This window comes from Narcine bancroftii, chromosome 6 (genome assembly GCF_036971445.1).
Source record: "Narcine bancroftii isolate sNarBan1 chromosome 6, sNarBan1.hap1, whole genome shotgun sequence".
Classification (NCBI taxonomy): domain Eukaryota; kingdom Metazoa; phylum Chordata; class Chondrichthyes; order Torpediniformes; family Narcinidae; genus Narcine; species Narcine bancroftii.
Window position 1 is genome coordinate 203,686,876 of NC_091474.1, and position 12,940 is coordinate 203,699,815.

Below are 12,940 nucleotides of genomic sequence, written 5' to 3' on the forward strand. Positions count from 1 at the left end.
GACAATGCATGAACAGAATGGATGATCGTGCGGGATAGCACATTCTCTGTGGAAATGGATGTGGTATACTCCAAAATAAAAGGGAGATGCATCTGTTGCCTTGCTGACCATGGGTCTAAAACCTTGGCAAAGGCAAAAGTGGGGGGCTTGTGGTCTGTGAAGATGGCAAAATCTCTCCCTTTGAGGAAGTACCTGAAATGGCAGATGGCCAGGTAAAGGGCCAAGAACTCCCTATCAAATGTGATGTATTTTTGCTCAGGAGGCCTTAATTGCTTTCTGAAAAAGCCCATTGGCTTCCCATTGCCCTTGACTAGTTGTTTCAGCATACCACCGATGACGTGCTAGACACATTCACTGTGAGAGCAGTGGGGGCATTGAGTTGAGGATGCACCAACATGGTCATATTGACCAACGCTTCCTTGGCTCTGTCAAAGGCCTCTGTCGTTTCCTCGTCCCACTCCAGGTTTTTTGGTTGCACAGAAGTCCAAAAAAGGTCGCATAATTCAGGTCAACGATGGCAAAAAACCAATGGTAAAAATTCACCATGATGAAAAATTCTTGCAGACCTTTTACTGTGTCTGGCCTGGAGAACTTCTGTGTGGCCTCCACCTTGGATGGGAGTGGCATTTATCTGTGTCAATTGATGCAGAGGCCTAGAAAATCAATGGAGGACAGGCCAGACTGGCATTTGAGTCGCCAGAAAAGTAGATGCAAGTGTTTACCGTGCTCTTGATGAGAGCAGCTGACAATCAGAATATCATCCAAATAAATGAATACAAAATCCATGCCACGACCCACAAATTCCATAAGCCTCTGGAAAGTCTGCGCAGCATTTTTCAGACTGAAGGGAAAATGCAGAAATTCAAAGAGGCCGAATAGCGTGATGAGTGCCGTCTTGGGGACATCATCAGTGTGAACCGGAATTTGATGATATCCCCACACCAAGTTAATGTTGGAAAAGATCCTGGCCCCATCCAGATTTGCAGAGAAGTCCTGAATGTGAGGGATAGGGTACCGGTCAGCTGTCATGACATCATTTAACTGGTGATAAATTTCCACATGGGCTCCACCCACCAGTCGCTTTCTGTATCATGTGAAAGGGAGATACCCATGGACTGTCCGTGCAACAGACTATGCCCCTTTCCTCCATTTTATGGAACTTGTCTTTGGTGATGCGTAGCTTGTCTGGAGGTAGTCTGTGCGCCTTGGCGTGCGGTGGCGCTCCTCCTGCTGGGATATGATACTGGTCACAGTGCTTGGGCAAAAGAATGGAGAACTGTGGGGTGACAATTCTGGAAATTCTGCCAATTCTTGGCATACTTGTTCGGGGAGAAGATCACTGAATCCAAATGGGGTGCATGCAGAGTTCATTGATGTAAGGTCAGTGATTCAAACATCCTGGAATTAACCAACCACTTACCCTTTATGTCCACCAAGAGACAGTGAGCTTGTAGGAAATGTGCACCCAGCAGAGGTTGCGATACATCAGCCAACGTGAAAGTCCATTTAAATTGGCAAGGGCAGAATTCAAGTGGAATAGTCCGCAACCCATAGGTCCTAATATTGCTGTAGCTGGCACCTGTGAGGGATGGTCCAGTCATTCCATTACAGGTGTCTCAGCCCATAGGAGACAAAACACTGATCTTCGCTCTTGTGTCGACCAGGAAATGTTAACTGAATGCCAATCCCATAGATAGGAAGTTGTCACGATTGCCAGTCGCTGCAGCCACCAACGACGGCCACCTGGGCGTTTCCCGGGTATGAGCAAGGCAGGAAGCAATGGCACATCGCAGAACACCATGTCTGATAGTAACCGCTCATTTGCGGCGGGTCAGTCCAAAGGCACAAATGAGTAGCGCTTTAATGGCATCGTACCTGTCATCTTCAGGTAGTTCACTAAGGAAATCGACAATTCTTCTTGATTTGCCTTGGTCCAGTGAACTGCCCATGTAATATTACTTTATGGTATCCACTGTAATATTTTGAACTTGAAACGGGGCCTCTTCCTGCTGAAATCAGACCACAGGCTGCGACATTCAAGAAGTAAGAAGCTTAAGCGCTGCTGCATTCTAAATGTTTTGTTTGCTCATTTTGGGTCCAAATCACCTTTTGGGCCTATTGGGGTCATCACTGCATTTGTTTAGAAGCGTAGCAAAATAAACATGCAAGTCGTTGCAGTTGAGTCAAGGCCAACTGGTTTACTCAGTAATCATGCGCACCTTTTAAACAACCTGCTCCAGACAACTTGCTGACGCTCGGTCCGGAAATGACATCATCCCTGCTGACTGGCAGTGAGCCCAGTACCTTGGGGCTTCCTGCCCCTGCTAACTCAACACTCCGTGAGCTGGTTCGTTCCTCAGCATGGCTCAGCCTGCCACACTTGAATAAATTCAGGAATGTGCACTTTACTTATATGTGAATTGTTTAATTACAAATATAAACCTGTGGAGCACAGGGGCAAATAAAGGAAAGTAAGTGTATTTGTCCCAAACATTATGGAAGGGCACTGTTACACTCCAAGGCATTGAGAAGAAACGAGTATAACTCTTCCTGTAAAATTCTTCTTACCTACTGGAATTATAAGTGAACTAACATCAGCCTCCTTTCCCAAGACAACATTCTTAGCATTGAGAGCCTATTACACTCAATAATCTCTTTTTGCGCAAGCAATATTGTACAAATAACTAGATGCTCTCTTTTGAGGTTTATCTGAGGAAGAGAATTAAATTGAAAAAGGAAAAGATTCTCAAGATATTCTTGAACCCACCTTAAAGAATACAACATTCACTCCTGAGAATCTTTGACTCAGAACTCTGGTGGAGAGAAAGCAATTAGAATGGTGATGAGAACCTTAAGTTCATGTGTTGGGAGCAGACAGAAGCCTTGTGCAAAACTTGGAAGAAATGCATTACATTACAAACCAAATACCATTTAACCATTTACAGCACAGAAACAGGCCAGTTTGGCCTTGCTCGTCTGTGCCAAACATCTTGTCCCACCTTGTCCCAATGACCTGCATTTGGCCCATAACCCTCCACACTTATTTGCCTTATCATTTTAAATACCTTTGTCAAATTCCTCCTTGGCTCTGGGGAAAACAAGCTCAGCCTATCTAATCTCTCTCCATAACTAAAGACCTCTAATCCAGGCAACATGCTGTCAGCACAATTGTATAGTGTGTGATCAAAATTGTGCATGCTACAAGTGTGCTCTGACTAATGTTTTGTCAAGTTGCAATATAATGTCCAAACTTTTATTTTTTTCCTGGCCTATGAGGGCAAGTGTGCTGTTTGCCTCCTTCACCATCCTATCAACCTACATTGCCGCTTTCAGGGAATTATGAACAATCCCCAAATTTCTTCTTCAACATTTCTTTCTGAACATGTCATTTACTATGTTTTAAAATTGGTCCCGAGGGACTCCCAGTGAGACTCGGTCTCTATTTTGGTCCAGGTAAGAAGAAAATATGAATTTCTGTCTGGCTGCATTTTGTTTCTTTTGCTTATAATTCTTTTCTGCACTGCTGTTATATCAGTTATTTTGTTTAATGTGGTAAAAGCAAAAATACATATATGAATCCTAAAGAGATATTACTGCCTTTTTTTGATAGCTTGTGGGTGCAAATGGGGTATTGAATATCAATGGGAAACTCCGCCTACAATTATATTATCCACCTTCGAAGGTCAAGAAGCTTTCAAATTCCATTGAAGTATTTGAATGGTGGAAGAAACGCCCATGGGACCATTACCCATCAACTTTGTATGTAACAGTGAAAGGATTAAAATTGCCTCAAAATGTGAGTCCTAATTTAAGAAATTTAATGCTTTGCCCATAAAAATTTTTAACAGTTCACGAAAATTATTCAAATGGATTTTAATGGAAAAAAGAAGCTCTGGAACTCAGCAAGGTTTCTGTCTGAATCAGTACAAGATGTTAAATTGTGAATTATTATGAAATTTCTGTGTAAAAATGTTCCATGCTCAATTCCTGCATAAAAGGCCAGAGTTAAGACAAAGCCTTATTTGAACTTGGTTTCATTTCAGTCTGGTCTCGTATAATATATTACTGCTCTTGCCAGCACAAATGGAATTTCTCAGCCATTAGAGTAATGAGCATTAAAATGGTTGTGTTTTTTGGTATTACTTTTAAATGTTATTTATAGCATGGTAAAAGCCAATTTTGGCCATTAAACCTGTGCTGCCCAATTACACCCAAATTAACCTACATATGTTTTGGAGGGTGGAAGGAAACCAGAGTGTCTGGGGAAAACCTATGCAGATCACAGGGAGATCATACAAACTCCTTACAGGCAGTGCTGGATTTGAACCCTTGTCGCTTGCACAGTAATAACAAAGCGCTAACTGCTATGCTAACTCCCAGCCAGACCTAGATTTATAACCGTCTTAAAGGTAACCTGTGCAACCCTTCAATAATCATTTTCCCTATTGATCATGTGCATTTCTCAATTAATCCAAAAAATTGCATTATATAACAGCTGCTAAGTCCATCTTCATGACATTTTTTATTATGTATCCTGCTCGTTCATCTATTATCACCATTTGAACTATGAGTAAGAAATATTTGTAAACTGTCATTCTCATTAAATTTCCTTTATTACAAATGTGCTGAAGAAACATGGCAAGTCACACATCTATAGGAAGTAAAGGGAAAACAACATTTCAGAACTGGGTCTGTTGTCAGGTATACTCAAAAACAGACAGGCATCTGAATAAGAAGGTGGGAAGAGGAGAGGAAGGGGCAGGGGTGGAGGACAGATGAACAGGTAAGAGTCAGAGGTAGATACAGGTAAAGGGAAGAAGAGAAAAAAATTAGGTGATAGAGGAAAGATGGGGAGCTGAAGGAAAGGACATAGATGAAAGAGACCCATGGGAAGGGGGGGGTAACAGAAATTGGAGATGTCTTTGCTAATGTTGACTACTTCCTGTGGATGCTGAGTGACCATTTGCGTATTGTATTCGACTCCAGCATTTGCAGACTTTCTTGTTTAACTTGTATTAAGAACTTTTAAAAATAAAATCACTTTCTCCTACACAGGTGAATCCTTCTGTACGCTCCATGATGGTTTTTCAGCAAGAGCAAGGCACTATTTCATACAATGAGCTCCAATCTGAGTTGACACGGGCAAGTGTTCCATCAAATCAAGATGCAGAGAAGTTAGAACTTTTGAAATGGACCAGACTACCTGGGCAGGTAAAGAAACCTGATTAACTATACAGTGAATGCAGTTAAAATTCATTAGGAATGCAAAGCTGGATAATTATTGACTCTTGTTTCCTTTACACTGCCATCAAAGTAGCCCCCGCCCCACCTCTGCAATTATAAATCTTAGTCAGATATTGATTGAAACTACCTCTACCTCTTTTTTAAATTATCTTGCTGCTTTAGTGCAAAATGCCTTGAATACCAACTATGAGTAAAATTTACTGTAGCTACTTTCTTTTAGGTTTGTCGTATTCCTAACCAGCTTTTGCTGTCGTTTCGAGGAGGACATATTGGATGTTTCTTTATAGCATTTTCTCATGATGGAAGAAGCTTGGCAGCATCATGTGCTGACAGGAGTGGCCACTTTATTGTAGGTGAGATAAGAAAGAGTGGAATCAAAGTCCTTCATGTGACTATTTTCATGTGTATATTTTGTATTGTTTGCAGTGTCAAGTTTTTCAACAATGATAAACATCAACAATTAGAAAACAATATGTGTCTTTAATGTTAAGAAGCCTCATAAAAGCTCAGATAGTTCAGAATGATAGTGTATGATACAAGATGTTTCAAATAACATCTACCTTTTATGACTCGTATATTTCAGGGGTTCATGAAATTCTTTTTTTTTTAAAAAGTGTATTCCATTTACCTTAATTGTTGAAAGGAGTTATCCCCTCTTATGTGTTTTAAATCCTGAAAAGGACAAAATTATATAGATACCAATAAATTCTGACCATTGTCCTTTAACTGATAAGCTATAAATATATCAGAGCATGCAATTACTTTCAAAATGTCAAATCGTGATTGAAGGTATAAAGTGTTCATTCATCCTGTGAGTATCATCAATAAGGTTCAGTCCAGCCAATTGTCTTGTTCCATCAAATAATCCAGAAATTAGTTTCTTCACTCACAAGGCCAAAAAGGACATTTTCATTCGAATGGATAGTTTGCAACTGGGTGCTGATCCTTGAACATCTCTCTACTGTCATTGCAATTTCCCTGTCCCTTTGAAATCATGTAGGTGCTCTTTCTCTGACATCAAATTTGATTTTTAAAAATAAATTTTTAAAAGAGCAAATGTAGTTTTGCTCAAAAAAACCTGTATGCTTTGGACCTGGAAGGAGAAAAAGAAAATCAGATTACTGCCCATGAACACTTCCGGTGCTTTCTGCTAATAAATGCAAACTGATCACTGAGTGATAGCAACAATATTGTTACGAGTCCAGAGGACCCCAAAATCCAGCAGCAATAGAAATTCACCAAGACAAATGGTTACTTAAACAAAAGTTGCTTTTAATTTTCTTTAATCCTGTTTTTATGTTTAATCTTAAACTTAATACTATTAACTTAACCCCCTTCTAATTCTAAGCGCACGTAATGTGTATATGTTCAGGAAAGTTCTTTGATTCACAGACCAATCTCACTTCTCACTCCTCCAAGTTCACCGGTATCAGGCAATTCTTATACTATGCACAGAATTTAACATTTATGAAATTTCACTAGGTTCTGGTGCTTAAATGATAAATGGTTACCACTCAGGAAGGTTCACATTGGTTTCAGAGAGACACTCGTTGCTCGTTGGACACACACAAACTGATCTCCTCTGATCGGCCACTTCAGTGTCTTGCTGAAGAAACTTCCCCCTTCATGGGTTTTCCTAATGATGACCTTTTCTTCCAGGTCACCACAGAGTTCTTTATTTCCCTTATTTCAGGAGAAACACTCTAGCCAGCCATTTCCTCTTGTAAGGACTACAGGGGTTTTTCAACAGGCTGAAGTCAGAACTCACAACCCATCTTCAAAATGGAGTTTTCAACCAATTTCTAGCTTGTCATGTTGCAGCCTCCAAAAGCCACTGTAAAACTTTCCAACTGAATTCTCTCTCTCGCTATCACTCTCAAATCCTGTTTGGTTCTTTTCTCTCTGCTTGTAAAAACCAGAACTTTTTGCAGGGCTAACCCAATCCTTTGAATCTGGACTGTATATTTGCACCTGCATTTTAAAATTCCTTCAAAACAGTCCCATTGTCTTCTGCAAAGCCACTGGTGCCTACATGAATGGCTTCAGTCAGGCTCTTGCATTTTAAATGAGATGTTAAGTGTTACTTCGTTTGTAAAGTGACCTATACTAAAACCCCATAATCTATTTCTTAAATAATTTATATATAATCTACCCTGTAACAATATACTTGGTGAATTTAGATTGTCTTGCAAGATACATAATTTGTGAACATAAAGAATTGCAGAACCATACCCTATTCTTTGGCTTGGCTTCGTGGATGAAGATTTATGGAGGGGTAAATGTCCACGTCAGCTGCAGGCTCGTTTGTGGCTGACAAGTCCGCTGCAGGACAGGCAGACATGGTTGCAGGGGAAAATTGGTTGGTTGGGGTTGGGTGTTGGGTTTTTCCTCCTTTGTCTTTTGTCAGTGAGGTGGGCTCTGCGGTCTTCTTCAAAGGAGGTTGCTGCCTGCCGAACTGTGAGGCGCCAAGATGCACGGTTTGAGGTGATATCAGCCCACTGGCAGTGGTCAATGTGGCAGGCACCAAGAGATTTCTTTAGGCAGTCCTTGTACCTCTTCTTTGGTGCACCTCTGACACGATGGCCAGTGGAGAGCTCGCCATATAACACGATCTTGGGAAGGCGATGGTCCTCCATTCTGGAGACGTGACCTACCCAGCGCAGTTGGATCTTCAACAGCGTGGATTCGATGCTGTCGGCCTCTGCCATCTCGAGTACTTCAATGTTAGGGATGAGGTCGCTCCAATGAATGTTGAGGATGGAGTGGAGACAACGCTGGTGGAAGCGTTCTAGGAGACGTAGGTGATGCCGGTAGAGGACCCATGATTCGGAGCCGAACAGGAGTGTGGGTATGACAACGGCTCTGTATACGCTTATCTTTGTGAGATTTTTCAGTTGGTTGTTTTTCCAGACTCTTTTGTGTAGTCTTCCAAAGGCGCTATAAAATGTAAGTTTTATGAAAGCAGATTAATTATATGGAATAAATAACTAAATGATGTATTGCTGCTCTAGACTAAGATTTACCAATACAAATTATAGGGATGTAATGAAAACTTTTGTAGAATTTTGATTAAAAAATAAATAAACAACTTGGAAGCAATAGATGAAAAAACAAAATGTTCAGAAACATGATGCATCAAGGAGCTCATTATACAAAATATAAAATACTATTTTTGGAAAAGTAAAGAAAATGCCTGTTCCATTTTGTGTCATAAGTTAATAATTATAAAATGGCAGAAAAGGTCTATGCCAATAGATGGCAGCAAAATATAGTTTTTCTTCAATTTCAAAAATAATAGAAGGTTTAACAGATTTTATCTGAACTAATCAGTTTACTTTTGTGTAAACATTTAGTATATGAAATTCCTTCGGGACATCTGCTTGGAGAATTTAATGGACACTTCAATATTGTGTACTCTCTGTGCTGGTCGAATAATGATAAAACTCTCCTCTCTGCATCATCTGATGGTACAGTAAGGTTAGTGCACATTTCAATATGCGTGTAGAATGAAATGATCTTTGAAAATAGCTTGTTTTGCATTATGTTATTATCATTGCCTTTTCTGAGAGCATTGGGTCTGCTTCTGATTAAAGTGCAGGATCTGTCAATATGGAGATGGTAACAGGGCACTTGAAAAGTAACAACAGAATATGGCAAATATTTTATGGATATATGAAATAGAAATCACGTTTGTCAAACCTGTTAATTTTTTTGAGGTTAAAGCAAGAAGAATAGATGAGTGAATGCTTCAAGGTGTTGTACAAGGTTAATGACAGGATTCTTTGCAGTGAGGCAAAATGGAGGTTATATATTCTTGGACATGGGGTCCAAGTATATAAATCCTACAAGGTTGTTATGAAATTTGATAGACTGATGCACTGGTGCATGGTGCACTGGCAATCATTAGTTGAGGGATCAAGTTCAAGAGACAATGTTGCAGCTGTATAAAACTCTCGGTAGGCCACAAGAGTATTGTCTTCAGTTTTGGTCACCTCATTATAGAAAAGATGTGAACACTGTAGAGATAACTTAAAACATTGTAGCACTGTATGTTCTGTCAACCTATATAAACCTACTCAACAATCTAAACCTTCTATCTACTTCATACCCATAACCCTCTATTTTTCTTGCATTCATGTGCCTGTCCAATAGCCTTTTAATGTTCCTGTTTTACCAGACTACACCACCACCCTGGTAACGCATTGCAGGCACCTACTACTCTGTATGTTAAAAAAAACACTTACCCTAACATCTTCATTAAACTTTCCTCCCCTCACCTTCTATAGATGTCCTCTGGTATTTGCTACTGTCGCTCTGGGAAAAAGATGCTGGCTGCCCATACTATCTATTCCTCTTGTAATCTTATAGACTTCTATTGTCAACTCTCATCCTTCTTTGCTCCAAAGAGAAAACCCTAAACTCAGTTAACCTTACCTCATAAGAGTCATTCTATAATCTAAGCAACATCCTAGAAAATCTCTGCATCATCTCTAAAGCTTCTATGTCCTTCCTGCAATGAGGAAGTGTAGTCTAACCAGAGTTTTATAAAGCTGCTGTTGCGTGTCCAGATGACCCCAAAATCCAGCAGCAATAGATATACACCATGACAAAGTGTTAATTAAATAAAAGTTGCTTTTAATTATCTTTGAACATGAAAATAGAACCAACCTTTAACTTGTGTCTATTGACTCACTTAACCTACTTAACCCCCTTCTAATTCTAAGCCCACATGTGTGTAATGTGTGTGTAAGTTCAGCAAAGTTCTTTGGTTCACGGTCCAATCTCACTGGTTGCAGGTAATTTTTGTACTGTGCACAGAAGTTAACATTAATAAAATTCACCAGGCTTTGGTGCCTAACAGGTAAATGGTTACCACTCAGAAGGGTTCTTGTTGGTTTTGAGAGAGAGAGTTTTTCTTGTTCCAGGACATCCATAACCGATTCCTTTTTAATCAGCCTCTCCAGTGTCTTGCTGACAAAAGTTTTCCCCTTTAGGGTTCTCCAGATGATTACCTCTTTCTTTCAGGTCCTTTCTGTTTCTCCTATTCCAAGGGAAACATCGGACAGCCAGTTTTTTCCTCCTCTCTGCCTACAAAGATCACATGACCTTCCAAACAATAAATTCTGTTTTCCAAACAAAGCTGCCACTGCATGTTGTTACATTTGTTGCCTTTTGCAAATAACAGTCCATCATGAGACTCTGAACACTCTTGCAAAAGCTCCTGCAAAAATTCTGTGTTTTAAAGTCTTTGTGTGTGACCTGCTCTAACAAACCTCTCCCAATTTATCTCCCAAACACCTCTATATATTCTGTCACACTTCAACATTACCTCTTGACTCTTGAATTCTATTCCCCTCCTAATGAAGGCCAGCATACCATAAGTCATCTTAACTACCCTATTAACCTGTGTGGCATCCTTGAGACATCTATAGATTTGAACCCCAAGGTCCTCTTCCACACTATTAAGAATCCTGCCATTAACCATATTCTTCGCCTTCAAGTTCGATCTTCCAAAATGCATCACTTCACACTTATCCAAATTGAACTCCATCTGCCACTTCTCCTCCCAACTCTGCATCATGTCTATCCTGTTGTAACCTACAACAACCTTCTACAGGTACACGATCCTTTATCTGGACATCTAAAATCTGGAAATCTCCAAAATCAGGCAACTGGGGAGAAAGGCGGCAGTGCGAATCAGACAGGTGAGGGGGGGGGAGAGACCGCCAGCACGAGTCGGGCGGACGAGAGACCGGCAGCGCGAGTCGGGCGGACGAGAGACCGGCAGCGCGAGTCGGGCGGACGAGAGACCGGCAGCACGAGTCGGGCGGACGAGGGACCGGCAACGTGAGTCGGGGGGGTGGGGGGAAATGGCAGGGTGACTGGAAGTGGGTGTGGGTGGATACAGCAGCACAATTCAGATGGGCTTAAATCTGACTTTCCGAAATCCGTGAAAGTCCAAAATTCGCAACACACTGTCCCCCAAGGGTTCAGGATCGTGTACTTGTGCACTATCCATGACACCTCCAATCTTCTTGTCATCTGCAAACATACTGATCTATCCTTCTAATTTTTCATTATAAAAATCACAAAGAGCTGGGGTATCAGAACAGATGCCTGCAGAACTCTACCTGCCACTGACTTCCAGGCAGAATACCCTCTACATCTACCCTCTGTTTTCTGCAGGCAAGATAATTTTGAATTCACAGTCAAAGTTCAATGGCTCCCATGCCACATGACCTTCAGCATGAGTCAGCCATAGAGGACCTTGTCAAATGCCTTACTAAAATCCATATACACCAAATCTACCACCCTACCTTCATCAATTTCTTTCCTTACTTCCTCAAAAAAACTCAATTAGGCATGTGAGTCTGACCTGCCCTTCACAAAGCAACGCTGACTATAGCTGAACAGGCTATGCTTCTCGAAAAGCTTGAAAATCCTGTCCCTAGAAATCCTCTCCAATAGTTTATACAACACTAAATTAAGACTCACTGGTCTTATTTAAACAAGGGGACTACGTTTCCCATTCTCCAATTCTCTGGTACCACTCCTGTGGCCAGGGAGGATCCAAATATCATTGCCAATGCCCCAGCAATTTCTTCCCCTGCTTCCTGTAGTAACCTGGGGTACATCTCATCTGGCCCCAGGAACTTATAATTCCTAATGTTTTTAATAAGATCCTGCACATCCTCTTAACCTCAATGTGCTCCAATAAATAAGCTTGTTCAATATTGACCTCTCAAGGTCCAATGTCCTTCTCTCTGGTGAACACTGAAGCAAACTGTTCTACCTCCTCTGCCTACAGTCACATTGTTACCTCCTTTATCCTTGAGCAGTTCTCGCTTCACTCTAGTCATCCTTCACGTTTGCACAGAACACCTTTGGGTTTTCCTTAATCCTACTTTACTGTCTCGCCTCTTTTGTTAACCAATGGGATAGACCTATTCAGAACCATATACAAGTGGACCCAAAATATCCCCATTACTTCTGTGCTTTTCCCTGAGAACATCTGTTCCCAATTAAATCTCCACAATTCCTGCCTAATCCTATCGTAATCAGCCCTTCCCTAATTAAACTTTTTTCCATTTTGTCCACTATGTTAAAGGTTGGGGAGTTGTGCTCACTGTCACCGAAATGCTCCCCCACCAAGAGGCCTGACACCCATTACCCAGTCCTAGATCCAGTATGCCCTCTCTTCTTGTTAGCTTTTCCACATAATGTGTCAGGACTCCTTCTTGGACACCCCTGACAAATTCTGTCTTATCCCTCTTGCAGTTAGGAGGTCCCAGTCAATATTAGGGAAGTTGATGTCTCCTATAACAACAGTCCTGCTACTTTTGCACAATGCCACAATCTGCCTAATTTTCTGCTTCTCAATGACCTAAGGACTATATGGGGGCCTACAGACTACTTGCAATAGAGGGCTTCTGATTTCCACCCACACTGACTCAGTAGACAATTTCTCCACAATGTCTTCCCTTTCTGCAGTGATGATACTATCCCTGATTAGTAATGCTACTCCCTACCTCACCCCTGCTCCAGCTTTTACCTCCCTTCCTATCCCTTTAAGAACATCTAAACCCAGGTACCTATATCAGCCAATCTTGTCCTTGTGTCAGCCAAGTCAGTGTAACAGTCACAACATGGTAATTCAATGTACTGATCCATGCTTCGGTAAGTTTATCTTCCTTAT

General features: G+C 41.1%; 1 protein-coding gene across 10 annotated transcripts in view; it reads left to right on the top strand.

Annotated features, from left to right (window-relative positions):
• The window catches only part of ahi1 (Abelson helper integration site 1), a 343,535-nt gene that overhangs the window by 112,354 nt on the left and 218,241 nt on the right, over positions 1-12,940 (top strand). For 9 of the 10 annotated variants that reach the window (XR_011340684.1, XM_069887253.1, XM_069887251.1 and 6 more), the window contains 4 exons: positions 3,611-3,796; positions 5,056-5,211; positions 5,465-5,597; positions 8,598-8,721. Coding sequence is in view for 9 of the 10 variants with exons in the window: in XM_069887253.1 (XP_069743354.1) it covers positions 3,611-3,796; positions 5,056-5,211; positions 5,465-5,597; positions 8,598-8,721 (599 nt within the window). In the remaining variant the exon portion in view is untranslated. The remainder of the gene's footprint in view (positions 1-3,610; positions 3,797-5,055; positions 5,212-5,464; positions 5,598-8,597; positions 8,722-12,940) is intronic. The other variant, XM_069887252.1, reaches the window with a different exon arrangement.